Below are 19,028 nucleotides of genomic sequence, written 5' to 3'. Positions count from 1 at the left end.
AGGGCAGACTTTCCTGGTGACTGAGTACTTTAGCAGGTACGACTAGCAATTTGTTCTCTAATAAATATTTAATAACAAGAAATTAAGATTTGTGAAGAGCAAAACTAGTCCCTGAAGATCAAAAAAAATATTGCAGCTTAAAAGTTTTTGGAGGCAGGTAAACTAGTTGTAAATACAATATATAGTAGGGTCATTAACTTATATTTATAATTGCCTTGTGTACACTTCCAAAAGTAACACTTCATGTTACACACACTACACTGCAGCATTTAACTGGGGATGTACTGACAAACTTTAATATGTAAAAAATATAAATAAAACTTCACCAACTACACCAAGATATGCTATAACCAAACCTTCATGTTAAATAATTTTTTAAGGCCTGAATTGGTCTTACTAGGGGAACAGTTACAGATCCTGTGTTTTAATATATGAAAACTTACCATTTCCCTGGAGATGAGCACAGCTAGGCTGAACTAATGGTAAATTTACACACTTCAACTGGTTTAAAATTAACAGCATGGTAAATTTAAAGAGTTTTGATTTTTTCATCTGATGCGGTTTCCCAGCATCACAATTTCCTGACAACAGCAACTTTAGAGAAAGTGAAACAGGAAACAGCTTGATACATTTGTGTCAACAGTTCAAACTTTAAAAGAAAAAAACCAAACCAACACAGCATTGTTTGTCTATACATACCTTTAAATTATTTTTATAATCTTTTTGCTGTATGGTTCCTCGCTATATATAGAGACTTGCAATGCAAAAAACCCCTGAAATTATGCTAATTTTAAGTGCTAAAAGTATGAAAACAATGGAATAAAATGAAAAAACAATATAATGTGAACTTTTGGATGCAGTCGTGTAACTTTAATTTCATTATAATCTACAAATATATGTACATTTTTTAAGTCAATTAATCTTCGCACACATACCAAATTCATACCGTTTAAAGTCAAGTATGTTCCCTCTCACAGTGATAAATCCTGTATTAGCTCACTTTGCTACTGTCTGCAAAAGCTGACATGATCTGGAAGATCAGATGTCACTGATCTCTATTTGTCAGTTTCTCTCTTTAGAACACGTATAAAGGCATCTCTTGGAACCTCAACATTGCCAATTTTTCTCATCAACCTCTTGCCTTCTGCTTGCCTCCTTAAAAGCTTCATTCTTCTTGTAATGTCGCCACCATACTGTGGAAAAAAAAATTACTAAGCATAAATTACAACTGCAGCTACAGTACATTCCAGCCACACAAAACTCCAGGGTTTAAAAATAGTCAGAAAGGCTGGTTATATTTTGACAAAAATATTACTTTATACTCCAAATAGTTTGGCCTAAAGGCAACTAGTTAAGAAGAACAAGGAGGAAAATAAGCACATTAATTTGGACAACTTACATGCCTGTAAGCCTGGCTGACACTAGACAACACATTAGATCCAAATCCCCTTGGAATAGCAGCAGGATACCAGCTCAGATACACTGTGGCATCTTGACTAGCATAAGGTGCTTACATCTAGAAAAGTGACCCAAACCCTTGTACAGTGATGAACAGTCACCATCCCACAGCTGGGCTTAGAAGAATTCTATTGCAGTTGTGAGAAAGGGACACTTGTTTAATATTTTCCAATATGTTCACTTCAGAGAGTTAAATCCAAGCTAAGTAAGAGGCCTCACAGTTTTCCAACAGCTTTGTTGAGTCTTGTCCATAGTCAACTATTGCACATTTAAAGCTTTATTACCAATGTATTACTGCAAACCGAAGTAGAAGTTTAATCACAGTCAAGTCTCAAAAGAAGCACATTTATATTTCCTTCTATCACCTGAGAACCAATTTAGGAAACATAAAGTTACCTATATGCCTGTGTACATACACACACACACAAACACACACACACAGACATTTACTCTGTGCCTGCAACTATTAGAAAATTATGAGATGATGAAACAGACACACTCAAAGTGTGTGACTGAAAATGCCATTACTTTATCTGATCCACTCCTCAAGCTGCAGCAAGGGGTTACAAGAGCTGGATTTTAAAATAAAAGCTTAAAAGTATCTGTTAGAATTCCACAGACACTTAGGAGCACAAACAGAATATGTCTTTGCTGGGTTTCTAGGAAGATGGGCATATAATCTTACAATGACTCTAAGGTTTACAAATGTCAGAAACATGAAGAAAAGAGAAAAAAAATACCTACACATTTTGCCACAACATTTTTTCTGTAAGGCTTCAGCCTGCAAAATAAAATAACACATACACCATATTAGAACATCTGCATGTGAAGCTAAGTACTTTAGTTGTTAAAATTTTACTTGTTTTTCTCCTAGTTTTGTAAGATGCTTTGGAATCATAACATTTTCAGATTTTGTATACAAAATATGAAGCTTTAAACAGAAGATATAATTCACAGTTTTCAATTCTAGAAACATCACTTAGGGCATATAATATGTACAAAAAGAAATCACAATCTTGGCTTTTTATCTGGAATTTCTGCTATGACTCACAGGAAGCGTTACATCCCTGTGTATATATATGTATAAACAAATTCTTACAGCACCTCTGCTGAATTGTGACCTTTAATTATTTTACCACTATTTAAATCCTATTTAAACAGCAACAGAAAAATGTGACGAGAAACGCAATATAAGGAAATGGTTTGCTTTAAAGAAGCATGTGCTAGGAAAATGTTTTTGTGTTCAGCTGCAACATATTTCCTTTGGAACAGCAAAAATCAGCTATTTTTTTGCTGACTCTCACATCAAAGTATTCCACAAGTGACTGATTTTTTTCAGTAGTAAGAAACTTTTTCTACTGCCAACGAGGAAGTAGACACATGTGTTGGAAGTTACACTTTATCCACTAAGTGCAATTCTGACCCCAAGCAATCTTAAATAGAAATACAATTTCTTTGTATAAATTTAATTCAAAATGTTTAGTCAACAGTCACTGCTCAAATGTGGGTTTTTTTCTTCAAGTAGCATGTATCAAGAAAAATACAACTTTATAGCAAAATCGAAGTCCTGTAATGTATAAAACTAGGTAAGACTTCACAAGTCTGTATTTTACGTATCTTAAAATACAGACAGAAAAAAAAAGAAGGGGAACAGAAGGGCTTCACTTACGTTTCTCTTGCAATGATTTTCTTGCCAATGGCAGCCTGGATGGCTATTTCAAACAACTGTCTAGGAATAGTCTCTTTTAAACGTTCACATAGGAGTTTACCAGCAGCATAGGCTTTATCCCTGAAAAAAAAGGTCAGCAACACTAAAAATATATCCATAAATCAAACTGTTTGATTGAAGGATTTCAGTAGAGGGTTTTCTCTTCTTAACTCAGAAGATAAGCTGATCAGATCAAATTTTACATCTAATGAGTGGTCTCTGTATGTCACCTGTTTCATACCAACAAGTGATAAGACTGTATTAACCTCAGTATATAACATCATATCAAGTATTTATAAAAAATACCCTGATTATCCATCACAAATGAAGACATTTTGAATACTGCCACAGCTTAGCTTCAAGTGAAATTTTAAACTAGGTCAAGGAGAAATTTCATTGATTGTAGGTCCAAGTGGTCAAAATACAGGTATTACAGAATGCTTTCAAAGTCTGGTTTTATATCACAAGAAAAAAATAAATTAACATACTCTCGTCATCTGCTAATAAAAATTATCTAAATATATTCAGCATCTGCATATGCTTCAGGTTTTGGAAAGAGAAAACAACAAAAGGTCTAATGAAGCTACTAACAGATACTTTCATAAGCTGTTAGAAAGAAATGCGTCTATCTGTATAAAAATATCCATATTTAGCAGATATTTTTTACCAACATACATGTTTTCAGGTAGTGGCAATGTGACTCCTTGCCACCTGTACAGAGCAAACAGTTTAAACATGAAGTACTTGAGTCATGTTCATTGAGCGTTACAGTTTTAAGAGGTACATGTATTTACTAGTACAGTAAGAACAATTGATGACTATCTTAATACCAAGCTTGCAGTAATCTCTGTAATGCTTTCTCTATAAATGTTATTCAGCATAATTCTTACAGATGCAGTTTTTACAGTGGGAAGACTGAGAATACCTGCAGCAAGAGCAAAATGACAGCAACTATGAGTTTAAAAAAAACCAAACAACTGAAATCTAAAGCCAAAAGAAAGTAAAGTGAGTAAAACAGTTTTAGTGAATAAAAACAGTTTTAGTGAGTAAAACAGTTCAGAGTACGGGCTAAATTGATAAAAAAATACATGTTAAAGCAATAACTAACTTTTGCAAGGTGGCCCACTCCATTCTGCTTCTTTTCAGGTAGATTGCTAAACACTGCATGCTTATGAGAAATGCATTAACTAGCAATCATATGCAAGACAGTTACTCCCCTTCAGCCCCATGATCCTTCTGAACAGGGCAAGGGGTTTATTTTCCTATGTCAGCCTTCTGGAGTTACAGAATTCTAAGGATTTCAAGATTGCAGTTATGCAAAAAAATATACAAATATTTAGCAACTACAAGTATTTTAAGAAGGAAAACCAAACAACCCACAAAAGTAGGCATTATTGGAAAGGGATGCTGAAGTTACAGAAGGGAGTCTTGTAAAAACCTTGTGAGAAGATAGGGGACAAGCTGGAAACAGGAAAGGCATTATTCTCACCTCTAATGCCTGAAATGCTCATAGAAATGGAATAATTTCAGCAAAAAAATTCTGAGGTAATTGCATCCAGTAAATATTTACATTCTCCTGGTACTCTGTCTGGAAACAAGGTAACAACAAACTTCTACGGTACAGGAATTACTGGGAGAACAAAATCATTTTTTGTCAATATTAAGCATCATAAATGATTCATCTGGTATCTCCTAGATTGGTCTGCACTTAAATTTTTCCAGCCCTTTAGAAGATTGGCATTTTGCGTTTCTTTCTCTCTGCCCTGCATTTTCCACAAAAATATGACATCCACTACTTAAGCTGAGAAAGGGAAGTAAAAAAATTGCTATTAATTATGATACATATTTCCTAATTTTCATATTACAAAATGCTTATCTTCTTCAGTGGTAATGAAGGTGGTCAGATGGAAAAATCTTCAATGCTCATACATATTTTTCGTATCAAGAGTAACACATATACCTAGAGTAATTTAGAATCATGTAATCATTTAGGTCAGAAAAGACCTTAGGATCATCAAGTCCTATTAATAGACAATGTTTTCATTGTTATTCCTTTTGAATAAGAAGTCCAGTAAACCTACTTGTGTATGATAGTTGCCAGTTCTTCAACTGGATTTCCATTTAGAAGGATATCCATTTTGATTAGGTCTGCTGATTGGTAACCTGCATCTTCATAATCAAAACTAAAAAAATAAAAGCAGTTCAAAAATTAGTCATGATATTCTATAAATTGTATCTTGCATTCTTTGTTCCATAAATTTTATAGAAATATTTCTTAATAAAACACTTAAACTTTTTAATATAATGGGAGTACAGTTTTAGTACTCTCTCAGTCCATCTTCACACTGGAAATGTACCTTAGATAATGTCCCCTCCAATGTAGAAAGATGTCATCTTGACTTCAAGGATGTCTTTCTAATCTAATGAGCAATCAGAAATCTACATGCTTAAAGCAGTCTTAAAGAACCCTTCAACACAGCTTTTGAACACTCAACGTCCTGAATGTCACAGGAATCAAGACACCTAGGACTGTCTTCTTTTCATCCTCTCACTTTTTATGTGACCCCTATTATCACTGTCTCTGACAATTACGTCTTTTGTTCAGTTTCCAAACCAGATTTCTTCTTTGGTAGGTGTGGGCCTTGATGTCTGTGTGGTAGTTAGCAAAAATTCTTAAAATGGAAGAGATTTAGAGGTGGTGTATGCAATAGACAGACAGACAGACAGACAGATGGATCTTGTGTGTAAGTATAATTGTGGAGGATCATCAATATCACTGTAATGTGGTCAAATCTGAAATACCAGAAAAGGGGGGAGAAAAATCCTTTCAGATTATTTCAAAGTACTTCTATCTTAGTTGGCTTAATAACCACAGATAAGTGAATGGATCCATATAACAGAAATATGATTACCGAGAGCACTACATACACAAGCTGTATTAAAGAGTCAATCCGGAAATAAAAACTAATAAATAAGATAATGCAACATCGTTGGCAATCATCCCCAAATCAAAGGAAACCCAACATAATTCTGCTAATGAGACAGGTTCTTGATAAACAGGTTAGGTTTTATGTAGTGGGGGAGCTAGATCCAGAGAGGAAATTCAAAATTTCCATCCCTCTGTTTCTTCTATCTTGCCTCTCCACTTTTGTTTATGCTTTTGCTGCATATATAAAACCGGGCAAGACGTGTTTTACTTACATTTTTAAGACATAATTAAAGAAAACATAAACTCAAAGCAAATTCAGACCTTCAATAAAATTCATTTTTATGTTTATAAAATAAATCATATAATTAGGTATACCAGTTCCTATTGTGTCATTAATATCTTATTAATGACATCTCAACATACCAGGTTTGTGAGAGCCATTGAGCCTCCTGGAGCACAAGCTCATCGCCATGCAAGATTTTCCCTTCCATTAAACTCACAAAGGCTCTTCACAAATATCTGAGCACTGTGCTAGACTCTGAATTCATAGCAGCCACCCACAGCAGAAAATCTTGTCTCAAAATACGCATGATTTTCTTTTTTCACAAAATAAAGCATGTATATAAAATAAGTACTGCTTGTTTTAAATACCACATTGTTTTTACTAGCTTTAAATAATCAATGTGGTATTTTCCTTTTTCCACCAAGAGACAGCTCATACAGCAGTAGTACAGTTTCAGTGACTCCATTGAAAAAAATTGTATAGTGTCACTTCAGACAAGGACAGATCATTTAGGTCTTACTCATATAGATGAACCAATGCCACTTCAGGGGGTGCTCTTGAAAAATACACTCATTGCCAAAAACAATGATTATTAGGTAGTAACACACTTTTCATGTTTTTCAGACTTATTTCCATCCATTTTCACAGTGAATCTAATCCATTCAAGGTGAAGAGAGACTAGATTTGCAGCAGCACCATAAAGGAATATTATTTACTTCTGCCCTGCACAGCTGTTCCTCTGGCCTTTTTTTTACCATACCACCCCCCTTCAGGGTCCAGGGTGGGAGGAGGAGAAGGGGGAACAGGGGAGATAGTTACCTTGCATAGCCAGAAGACAGAGACTTAAGAGCATCATAAAAATCCACCACAACTTCATTCAGTGGAAAGAGGTATTTCAGCATAACCCTGTTTTCATCAATGTACAACAGATCTTTCTGGACTGCTCTGTGATCCTAGACAAATAAAAATTGTTTCAGTTTCCCTTGAAATTTTCTAAAAAAAAATACAAAGCAAATTAAAATGAACAGCAATCAAGCTACACAAGAGAATTCCTGTACTTAAGCCCCAAAGTAACTTTCTCATTGGTAGTTCGCTAAAGTCCCAGGACAAACTGCAGCATTGTAACAAATGAAGTGGTTATAACTTAACTAGAAATTCAATTCAAGCCTTTCCTCTCTAAATGCTGAATTTCTGAAATCCTTAACAGCTTCTGCTTATTGCTGCCACTGTAGGACTTGCAGGGTCATCTTCTTTCCTCCCAGAAAGGTATTCTTGAAGTTAATTTCGAAATTCTTTTCAATAGCTTTTATTCTTCACTGTACTGCTTTGTATTACGTATTTTGGAATGTTAAACGCTAAGAAAAATATTGTGAAGAAATAATATAAACACAATATGCATGGCAGTTAAAACATTTTCAATTAGAAGTATTCCAAATACAGTTAGGGAAATTTGGCCATCACTATAGTAAATTTACTTTCAGTGAAGTACTGAAAAAAGTACATGGACACATAGTCAGAAGTGTTGGCAGAAGTTGTATTGCCATGAATATACTTCTAAAAAAACCAATACATCTTATTTCCCTGCTGCAGACTCCACGGTTTCAGGAGAACAGAATTAGCTATGAATTACTCTAGTACAGACCAGGCACTTTGTTGTCACTGAACTTCATCATTAACTTTTCAATTTATGGATTCTGTAGTTCAGAATTTTACAAATAAAATGTTAAAAATTATTTTATCTTTCAAAAGTATTGAATAATTACCTCAAAGATACTATTTAAGTAGTAATATCTATTATCATATTATCTCGTGTCTTCACTTTAAGTATGAGGTGAAAAGCTAAAAAATGCAAAAGACAAAATTAAAACTATACACCAACCTGACACAAGGTAATTATTTTCCCAATATATTCATGAGGTGTTACAATAGTACCAAGAACAGTTGGCTCCAAATATTCTGATACTGAAAGTTTATCAGGAAACTGAGCAGGGTTGATAATAGTAATCTGGTCTTTTCCATACTCCTGAAAACAAACAAATAAACCAGATATTGTAATTTTAGAGAGAAGTAAAATGAACAGCAAAGGAAACAAATATAGCATTGAAAAAATGCTAAAAAATGTTTCAATTGCCTGAAAACATTGGTGCATTATGCAACCCAAGTTTAAACCAAGGATGATTGTAGAAGAGATTTTTATAAAACATATAGAAGTCTGATATGAGCACATCCTTAAACATCATTATGCAGAAATTAGCTTTTGACTTAGGAAATGATAGAAATACAAAAAACTTTTCTATCCATCTTTCCAGGTCTCTCTCTCTGCCGTAAATTGAGGATCTTCTTTCTTACTTCATCCTGATCCTCTAAGTAACTACTACACAACTTCAACAGAAGACCTGCTCTAAATATTTTAGAGTTCAGTGATGGAAACTTTCTTCCCTAAGTAGAACTTTGGGTTCAGGCTCCCTCACATGCTGAAGTGGATTTAGAAATGAAGTTTTTGATTCCTGTGTAAGTGCTTTCATTACCTACTTTTTCCAGTCCAACATCCCAGTAAGGGCTGGTGTTACCCTTCCACGGTAAAAGGAAGGTTATGCTGCTTATTGTGAAAATGCAACTTCCCTCTCCTCCCTGTGCACTGACAGGGACCCAACTTACAGCATTGTTTGAAAAGAATCCCATGTCAGCAGTCCAGAATCACACACTAAAGGTGTCAACTACTTCATTCCTAGCTGCTATACTGCCTGAGTAAGAAACAAAAACAACCAGAGAGATAAAAGGTTTATGCCTCACACCTTGTAAGTACAGAAACTTTTCTAATACAAGATTTTAGTAATTTACAGGACAGTCAGCCAGTCAATTTGCAGCCTCCTCTGTCAGCAGGTGCTCTAAGTCTACCTCTTTCTCTATCTAGAACTCAAACACAGTAATTCTATTTGCACCCAGTTTAATGAAGTTGGCACAGGCCCATTTAATTGTGATCAAAAAAATCTCACTTTCTTTCACCAGCCCCTGCCAATCTACAGTATCATCACAAGCTATTCCTAGAAACGTTCATGTTTTCTGATGGATAAAGCCTGGAAGATTATTTCACCTGCTATTAATGCAGTCCAGTCAGTAAGCACTTAAAAGAATACAGCAAGGTATGTGTCCTATACTCCCATTTTCAAGGAAAAGTATAAGACATAAAAAGAGAGTGCTTGAAATGAAAGGGGAAAGAGCAGTTAACATCTTTAAAAAATTAAAAACTATTTAAGTAATATACTGGTGTTTCTAATGCTTACTATAAAATACAGTACTAGCCTACATTTAAGAAGAGACTCTAGATGTTTATTATATTTACATAATTTTTAATGAATTTAACATACCTTTATCAACTTTGCTGAGGAAAGAACAGCTTTATACGGAACTGTAGGTGCAGTCAAAATAACAGACATGTTATACTCTTGCTCCAAACGCTGATTAAAGACTTCCATATGTAGAAGACCAAGGAAACCCAATCTGGAAAATAAATACCCTGTCGGTAAAAGTATTTGTGTATCCCCTGGAATTTCACAGTGGTCTTTTTCACCCTCCACCATGTTTACAGTGCTAGTATGGCAGTATCAGGCAGAGCAAACAACCTTCAAGGGACCAAATAACAGTTGAAAAATTCTTCGAGAACAAAAACAATCACAAAAATGTTCATTCTCTGTGCAAACAGAGAATGTAAGAAAATCAAATGAAATTAATGATCTTTATCATTTATTTGAATTACAGCTTCCAATTTTGAATTAAGATTAATTCTACCCTTCACTTAAACATGCATTCTTAACTTATGAACAGTTTAAAAAATGAAAGCAGCACAAAAACCTCACCTCCATCCGGCTCCTAAGGCAAGGCTACTGTCACGATGAACAGTTACACTGGAGTCATTCAATGTCAGCCTTTCCAAAGCACTTTTGAGATTATTATATTCTGTTTGGTCTATTGGATACATTCCTGCCAAAATATATTAAACAGAAGTGATGTGACAGAGAGTTTTAGCTACTATGTACTGTGGGTTTCAAATATGCCACTTACAGTTAACAGAGTAATAAAATCCAGAATAGTTACTTTCCGCTCCATCAGTTTTTAGTGAAAAACAACATGAGGATTCTTTATTCCTCAAAAAAATAATTAGTCAAAACATAAAAATGTTTTAGATTACCTCAGAATTAACATCTAAAACATAATGGTAGGATCACTGTACTCATCTAATCCTTCACATTTGTGGAAGACTCATAGGTGAGTATAACCACTGTTTTGCAGTGTAAGTGTATAGACTTCACTGAGGTGTTCCCCCAAAGCTAAGAGTGAGTGAAAAATAAAAAGCATCTTTTCAAAGTTGCAAATATTTCTCTATTCTTTTGAAATTAATAAAAACAGCTGTTTGTATAACTACTACCTAAAACAGATTCTACTGTATCACTTTTCACATCCTTGTATGCTCAGAAAATGTCATCTACATCAAGATGCAACACACATGCACACAAAAACATCATCTACGTGCCCAGTCTCCGTGAGACAGTTCAAGTGAGTTCTACGCACTGCTTCACAACAGGTCTAGAAAATTATTTACAGAATAATGTAAATAATTCTAAAGTCACCTTCTGTAGCATTTGTAGTAGTTACTGAAGCTAGTGGCAACAGCTGAACAGAATTATTCAAGCTCAAAAAGTCAAATATTTTACAGGATCATTCTGCATATTAGCTCTGGCAGTTTACCATGTTTAACAAAAATGAAACAGTTGCTAGATTTTAAAAGAAGAAAAACCAACACAATAATTACAGAAACCTGATTCTCAAGATGAATAATTCCCTTTATTTTTTAAAATTTCAACCTTTCTTTTCCAGCTATTAAGAGTTTACTGGCATTAGAAACAATAATCATGTTTGTGTTGTACTCATGCAAAACCAGTTAGCATTTAGTACTAATCCTGCTAGGTCAGAGGGAAATCACACAAATATACATAAGTGACGTACCTCGGCTAAAATTCTAATCCTCCCAGCTCCTAATATACATGTTTTCTTTTAAAAGCTCTAACAGCTCTTACTTTTGTCAATGGAAAAAAGTAACTCCACTTTACATTGATGTACTCCTCACCTGCAAAAACCATTGGTTTCGCTGACTTAAAGCCAGGCAAAGGCTCCACTGGCTGTTTATACAAAAACAGAGTGTCTCCTATTTGGGCTTCCGTTACTTCTTTCATTCCAGCAATCAGGTACCCCACCTGTCCTGCATAGCTAAATAAAATTGTTATTATATGGACATGATTGTTGGCATTAGCAGTATTTCTACTATTTTCCTACTTGATTTTGCCCAGCCAGAAATTCAAATAAATCACTCCCTAAAAAGCCCATATCCAAAGTCCAGAAGTGAGATTTAAGTTGTTTCAGCTCTGAGTTGTGAACAGTCTCAACTAGGTTCTTTTTCTGTTACAGCTGAACATTACATTTCTGATTCTGGATTTTGAATACTGTGTTGCTCTCAGTTTAAAAGCTGGAGCTAGACCCTGGAGAACCTCCTAAGACAAAGAAACTAGAACAGTTCCCAGCTGCCAGCACTGCAAGTTTCATATACCTCTAGGATGAAACTAGATAAACACTTTCCATCAGCACATTATGCTAATAGGAGGGAAATAAATGGTAAATATTGAGCAAAACACAGTGTACCGGTTTTGGCTGGGATGGAGTAACTTTCTTCAAAGCAGCCTAGTATGAAGCTGTGTTTTGGAACTGTGACTAAAACAAGTGCTGATAACATACCAATGTAGGTATTGCTGAGCAAGCCCAATGGGTTTCTTGCTGCGCCCCTGCAAGTGAACAGACTGAGGGTGTGCAAGAGACTGGGAGGTGACACAGCCAGGACAACAGACCCCAACTGGCCAAAAGGGCATTCCATACCACAGAATATCATGCTTAGCAATTTAAAAGTGTAGTCTTCCCAAGGCTTTTACTTGTAGACTAGCAGGACATCAGTCTGCTTGTGGGAGGTGGCAAATAATGGACTGTCTTTGCATCATTTGATTTTATTTCTTTTTTTTTTCTCCTTCATTTATTAAACTGTCCTTATCTCAATCCACAAGTACCTCTTCTTACAAGTTCTCATCTTGCTAGGGTTGGGGAGTGAACAGGGGGCTGGCTGGGTTGCTGGCTGGGTTCAACCCATCAGACACAGTAATGTAACCTGAAAATGACCCCAGTAAAGTCATTAATGTATATTTGGATGCAAACTGGTAAAACTTCTCCACTGATTCTAAGTACCTGATTTTCTTCCCACTGCTGCCATTGAGAAGCCAGTTTCTGGAAGCTGTTGCATTCATAGATTTTAAGTTTTCCACCCTCAAAATATGCTGCAGCAATAACTAAGATGAAGCCCCATTCCCTTCCACTCTCAAACAGGGCAGTTCCTAGAAATAAATTGGACAGCTGAATAAGAATATAGAACACTAGCCTTTAAACACCTAGCTGTCCAGATGTTCCATGTACTACAGAAAATAATGGATTCCTCCCACAGCAATGCCCAAAAGGCACTTCCTAAAACCTTCTACCTCAGCATACCCAAAATAGAAAATTACACAGAGCATTAAATTGCAAATAGTAATTATTAAAATAACCCACCACCAAAGAACAAGAACAAAAACCTAGACATCTCCCAGTTTTTACCTCTCAAAGTAAAAATCAAAGAGAAATGCAGGACATTGTAGCTTACCCCAATATATGATTTGTTTCACTTTAAGAAGTTTTTACTTACAGCTTATGTGTTGGCTGTTCATTTGGAGTCAGAATTCCAACTTCATTTACTTCATATCTTTTCTTAGTGTGTGCAGACACAATTTTCTGTCCCTTCGCAATCTCCCCACCAAAAAGCGCAATGTTAGCTATGACACCTCGGTAGTGGTCAAAGGTAGAGTCAAATACTAAGGCTTTCAATGGATCAGCAGTATTACATTGGGGTCTGTCACCAAAAAAAATTAGAACAATATATTATGCAGTGTGTTTTCATTCAATATTGAATGAGCAAGCATGCCCACTCCAAACACTTTCACAGAATCACTCGAGGATGGAAGGGATTTCCAGTATCACCTGGTCCAACTTTTCTTGACAAAAACACAGGCTTAACCAGATGGCCTAGCACTCTGCCCAAACAAACCAGAGAGTGTCCAATGTTGTGGAATCCACCACTTTCCTGGAGAGATTATTCCAATGGCTCTTTGTAGCTGCTGTTTAAATACCAGGACAGAGCAAAAGGTCTCCCTTAAGCCTTCTTTTTTCAAGGCTGAACAAGTCCATTTTTCTCAACCTTTCCTGAAAGGGTAAGCTGCCCAGTCTTTCAATCATCTCTGTGGCCCCCCTTCAGCTGGTCCACATTTTGTACACAGAAGGGGCCAAAACAAAACACAGTATTCCAGGTGAGAACCGACCACCACTGAGCAGAGTGGGATAACGACTTCTTCATCTCTGCTGTTGATGTCCCTGTCCTTGGTGTCCCAAGGCAACCCAGCCAGCATGCTGTTGTCTTTCTTTGCTGCAGCAGCACACTGTTCACTCACATTGACTTTGTTGTCCCCAAAGACCTCCAGGTCCATTTCCACAGAGCTGCTCCCCAGCTAGGTAGATTCCAGCCTGTGCTATGCTCCTGAATTATGTATTCCCAGATGCAAGACCTTTGCATCTGTTGAATTTCATAGGGTTCTTGTGAGCTCACTCTTCCAGCCTATCTAGGTCTTCCTGCAAAGTTGCTCCCTCTTTCTGAAGTGTCTACTTCCCCTCTCAGTTTGGTATCACTGGCAAACTTCACTAGGGTACACATCCCAACTTCCAGATCACTTATGATGATAAGAAACAGCATTGAACCCAGTGTGGAACCCTGGCAGACCCTACTTGTGGCCAGTCTGAAAAGGAGGTATCTACCACCACCCTCTGGGTGCAGCCTGTCAGACAGCTCCCATGACACAGAACACTCCAGACTGTAAGACAGTGGTTTCTCCAGGAGTCTGTGAAAAACCTTATCAAAAACCTTTAAGATCCAGGTAGAGAGAAACCCAGGTAGCCACTGTCCACCGCTCACAGTACACAGCAGGTTACTCTGCTGTAGAAGGTGATCAGGTTTGTCAAGCACAATACGCCCTTGGTGAATCCCTGCTCGCTTTTCCCAATCACTTCATCTGACTTGTCATAGCCCCCGGGAGGATTTGTTCCAAGCCATTTCCAGGGACTGCAGTAAGACTGACAGGCCTATAAATTCCTGGATCCTCCTTTAAGCTCTTCTTGCAAATTGGACATTAGCATTCTTCCAGTCTTCTGGGATGTCCCCTGAACTCCAGGACTTCTCAAAGATTACAAAGAGCAGCTCTGCACAGACACAGTCAGCTCTCCTACAATCCTCAGATGGATACTATCAGGGCCAATGGACGCACAGGGGTCAGACTCCTGTAATAGTTCACATACCGACTCCTTCTTTACTGACAGTGGATCTGTGCATCAACCTGCATTTTTGCTCCCCAGGCCTAAAGCCCAACAGTGCTGGTAAAGACAGACGCGAAAAAAGCATCCCTCTGCTTTTCAGCCTCGCTGGTGACTAATTCACCTCTCCTGTCTAAGCACAAGTCACTATTTTCCTTCTGTTTCTCCTACATCTCCCTATAAAATATTTTCTGTAAATTAGATGCATATTAAGTGTAAAACTACTGCCAATACCACATAAATGCAACTCATGCTTTTCTAATTACTTTATAAGGTTAATTAGACACATAATTAAATACAGACTTACGGTGGGATCTTCTCAATGACCTTCTGAAGAACTTTTTCAACATTTGTTCCTTGTTTAGCAGAGATCTAAAACAAATCCAACAACAACTTTATAAGACACATCTTACACTTATTAATTAAATAGTGTCATGTGAACTTAGACAGTTTGGGTGGCACCCATAAAAGCACTCAAAAGGACATTCTAGAATGCTATTACTAAGAAAGACTGTTTTGTCTTTTGTGAATGGCAATTAATTTTATGATAGAAACAAAAATCATTTATGGATTGATAGTGAGAAATAATTTAAAATCCCAGGTTCTATTCCTGAAAAAATACTAGAATTTTTAGCTGAGACTTATTTTCTCCACTCTTACTGGAGACAAAATTTAAAGAAATTCTTATGTCAGACAAGAACAGGCAGATAGCACTCTCTTAATTTACAACATGCATGTGTCAGTCATTAGTTACAAAGTTATATTATCAGCCATGTTATAAAACTCAGAGATCTTACCCTTATGCATTCATCTATAGGGATATCAAACAGCTTCTCAATTTGTTTTTCAACTCTTTCAGGGTCTGCATTTTTCAAGTCAATCTGTAAAACAACAAACTGCTAAATATACAAGAAACCACATCTCCCACATCATCCAGTACTGTACAAAAAGTACAGTAGAAAGTACAAAAAGAACAGCAAAGTACAGCAAAGAACCTTTATGTATTTATGAGTAAATATTGTCCATCTTTAGGAAAAGATCAATATTCATTTTATAAAGTCTTCCTTCCTTGATTTTGGGAAGGATCCCATCTGTAACCAGCCTAGTTTTGGCTTGTTTCATTAGGGAAAACACCTTTGTCCAAGAGTTTGTAAAAATCTTCCGTTTACAAAGCAATTTGAAATAATTGCTACCTACACTGTTTATAGGATCTCATATTAAGTACAATATAAATCTACAAAGAGCAATTAACATAAGCTGAGCACTAATTAATCTTGTGGTTCTAATAACACAGCTCTCAAAACTGTATAGAAAGTAACACTTAGAATTTCTTTTAAAATTAAGACTCTGCTTTTTAAATATTGAGCTCCTAGTCATGTCATTTCCTCAATATTAATGAACTTTTAACATCACCAATTCCAACCATAAACCCAGCACTGCAAAGTCCACTACTAAGCACATCCTTCAGTGCTACATTTTTAAATACCTAAATGTATTTCATGAAATTAAAAATTTCACAGCAGTTACTGTAAAATTTTACAAAGACAGCAAATGCAGAAAATTCCAAGTAATGTTAAATCTAAATCCTATAAATATTATAATAAATAACTTTCTTTACTTCTCTTTGAGGTTACATTTCTGATCAGCACTATACACATTTAAACAACCCAAGTATTCAACAGAAAATGCTAATAACTTTATTACCTTATTTATGACAGGAATTATTGAAAGCTGTGCTTCAAAGGCGAGATAGAAGTTTGCCACTGTCTGAGCCTGAATACCCTAGAAAATAACATCATAAAGTTTAACACAGAAACCACCTCAGTTTTGGTGTGGTTTTGGGGAGTATTTTTAGGCATACTATACAATTTAAGATTACTTTGCTTTCTATCAACTCTTTCATTTAGGAGATGGATAAATAAAAAGTGTTTGATTATATGCAACTGCTTTAAAATCCCACTACTGTTTTTCTGCAATGTAATACTCTCATGGAGGTAGCCCAGGGGCAGAAACACTTGCCAGAAAAACTAAAAAAACCCCACAACCTAGTTTCCCTCTAGCTAAAGGAAATCCTGAAATTCTAAACAGAAAACAAGAATTAAGTACTACACCTCATTTGCATCCACTACAAGTATGACACCTTGACAGGCAGACAGTGACCGTGATACTTCATAGCTGAAATCTACGTGGCCCTATGGAGAAAACAAACGTTTACAATTTCAGGTATTTTTGCAAAAATTTCTGTACTACGTTGCTTTCATTTGTTTGTAAGTTTACATTCTTATAAAAGAGGAGTTGAATAAACAGAGGAAGCCAGAAATCTCCTACTTTTAACTATAAAGACATTTAGATTTGTGTGATTCCAACACTGTTTATATCTGACTTACTGGTGTGTCAATAAGATTTAAGAGGTAGTTTATTCCTTCATGACTGTAAAACAGAGATGCAGATTGGGCTTTAACTGTAATTCCTCTTTCACGTTCCACTTGAAGTTTATCCAGCACTTGTTTATTACGGTCAGTTTTAGAAATTGTTCCTAAAAATAAGAAAAAAAAAGCTTTATTACTTAATTTACTACATAAATCTTGAAAATACCATTAAACAAAAGTTAACCAAGAGCAAATGAAGCTTTCCCATACAATTAAGCTAAACAAAGATTTTCAATCAAAAACAAAAGAGTGTATCAACTCTTTACATTTGGCAAATAAAGTTGACGCAATAAAGTTACGTAAAATACTAAACTGAATAAGCAGGATAAAAAACATCACCTAAGAGATTAAGAAGAAGCAAAAATTCCCTTGAATTGTAAACAATTTTGATACTTAAGGAAACTTCCCCTCCTGCCACTGAGGAAGAGTGGCCCATGGCTCTAAAATCAATCTCAAGAGCCAGACGAGCATTAGCATAGAGTGACAGACCTGAATTCAAAATCTCATTCTATCACAGGCACCAGGCAAAAAAGGCTCATGGTGATGACACATGGGAGGTAATCATAAAAAATAACTTTGATCAGAAGTTTCTCTCCCCGGTTTTGTTTCAATCACCCTTAAATGAGAGTCCAGAACTCCCAGGTCATGACAGTCTCACCCCTTCTGTCCACATCAACCACAGGCAGTAAACATCATAAACTTAACATGTACTGTTCTAATGGATGACTGGTTAGAGTGACAGGAGTGACACCTTGAACAAGGAACATCAAACTCCTTTTCAGGAGTTCACTTCCTTATGCCTACGTGTAGGTAGATCTCAACCACAAAGTCCATATATCTGTAATACTACACAACTGAGAGCTTAAAAGCCCAAGCAACACTAGGAGAGCAAAAATATTAGAAATTTTAGTATAATCAATGGTACATGAATTTAAGATGCCACCCTCCATGACAAGAAAATGTAGTATAAAATGAGAATGCTTACCTGTAATTTCCAGCAATCTGTCTGCTAGTGTACTTTTGCCATGATCTACATGAGCTATAATACTGAAGTTTCTAATGCTTTCAACAGGATACGTTGACATATCTATTTCTTCCTGAAAAACAGGAATTTCTTTTCATAAATCAAGGTTACAGTCTCTACATAGCATATGACCTGGCCTTTAAAAAACCAAATTAATTATTTTAATATTTTTTCTCTAGAAGTAGTACAGGTTGATACAAAAGAGATACAAAAGCTTGAATTGTCACCATTGTTTAAAATGTCAGCATTTCACTTTAGCCATATAGACACATGTATTCTTTTATCACTAAACAATCATGAACTATGCTGGAAAGTATGCAAAAGGTACTATGTTCCTATGTACATAGGGAGCTGGAAAACTTTGTTTTACAGTTTCACATTGGTGAAACTACTAAGTTTAAGGATTAAGAAAACTGGATTCAGGGGGCCATTAAGGACATCATTCTTCACAAGCATGATAGGAATACAGAGCCATTACCTAGAGACTTAGTTAGTAGCAACCTTATCACAAGGAGCAAGCAGACAGTGAAAAAGGATGCTACAGTGTGAAAGAAGCCAATCCACACACAAAAGTCAAAGTATTTTATTTATTTACAGTTCTCTGCAGAAAGGGGCACTTGGTGGAAAATCCACAAAGCCAGCAAACAACTATCAAAACTTTGTACTATTTATACATTTTAGTAAACAAAGGCATTATTATCGACTGCCTA

The 19,028-nt window shown here is 36.0% G+C and overlaps 1 protein-coding gene across 2 annotated transcripts; it reads right to left on the bottom strand.

Moving 5' to 3' along the window:
• Window positions 1-274: 274 nt before the first annotated feature.
• GUF1 (GUF1 homolog, GTPase) lies at window positions 275-18,393 on the bottom strand. 2 transcript variants are annotated; one of them, XM_031058070.1, is made up of 15 exons: window positions 18,280-18,393; window positions 17,253-17,401; window positions 16,977-17,057; window positions 16,570-16,647; window positions 15,663-15,746; window positions 15,173-15,237; window positions 13,154-13,357; window positions 10,236-10,359; window positions 9,747-9,879; window positions 8,258-8,401; window positions 7,198-7,331; window positions 5,248-5,349; window positions 3,128-3,247; window positions 2,203-2,239; window positions 275-1,193 (listed from the first exon to the last, which is right to left on the bottom strand). In XM_031058070.1, exons 8-15 carry the CDS (start codon window positions 10,355-10,357, stop codon window positions 1,056-1,058), a joined length of 930 nt encoding a protein of 309 aa, XP_030913930.1. In that variant the 5' UTR covers window positions 10,358-10,359; window positions 13,154-13,357; window positions 15,173-15,237; window positions 15,663-15,746; window positions 16,570-16,647; window positions 16,977-17,057; window positions 17,253-17,401; window positions 18,280-18,393; the 3' UTR covers window positions 275-1,055. The 2 variants fall into 2 exon arrangements, with proteins under 2 accessions (XP_030913930.1, XP_030913892.1); XM_031058032.1 differs by lacking the exons at window positions 15,173-15,237; window positions 15,663-15,746; window positions 16,570-16,647; ... (1 more) ...; window positions 17,253-17,401; window positions 18,280-18,393 and adding exons at window positions 11,504-11,643; window positions 12,664-12,809 and having other exon boundaries at window positions 13,154-13,296.
• Window positions 18,394-19,028: the final 635 nt, after the last annotated feature.

Source organism: Geospiza fortis, unplaced genomic scaffold (genome assembly GCF_000277835.1).
Source record: "Geospiza fortis unplaced genomic scaffold, GeoFor_1.0 scaffold40, whole genome shotgun sequence".
Classification (NCBI taxonomy): Eukaryota; Metazoa; Chordata; class Aves; order Passeriformes; family Thraupidae; genus Geospiza; species Geospiza fortis.
Note: the sequence above shows the minus strand (reverse complement) of the source record. Positions and strands in the feature narration are given on the sequence as shown.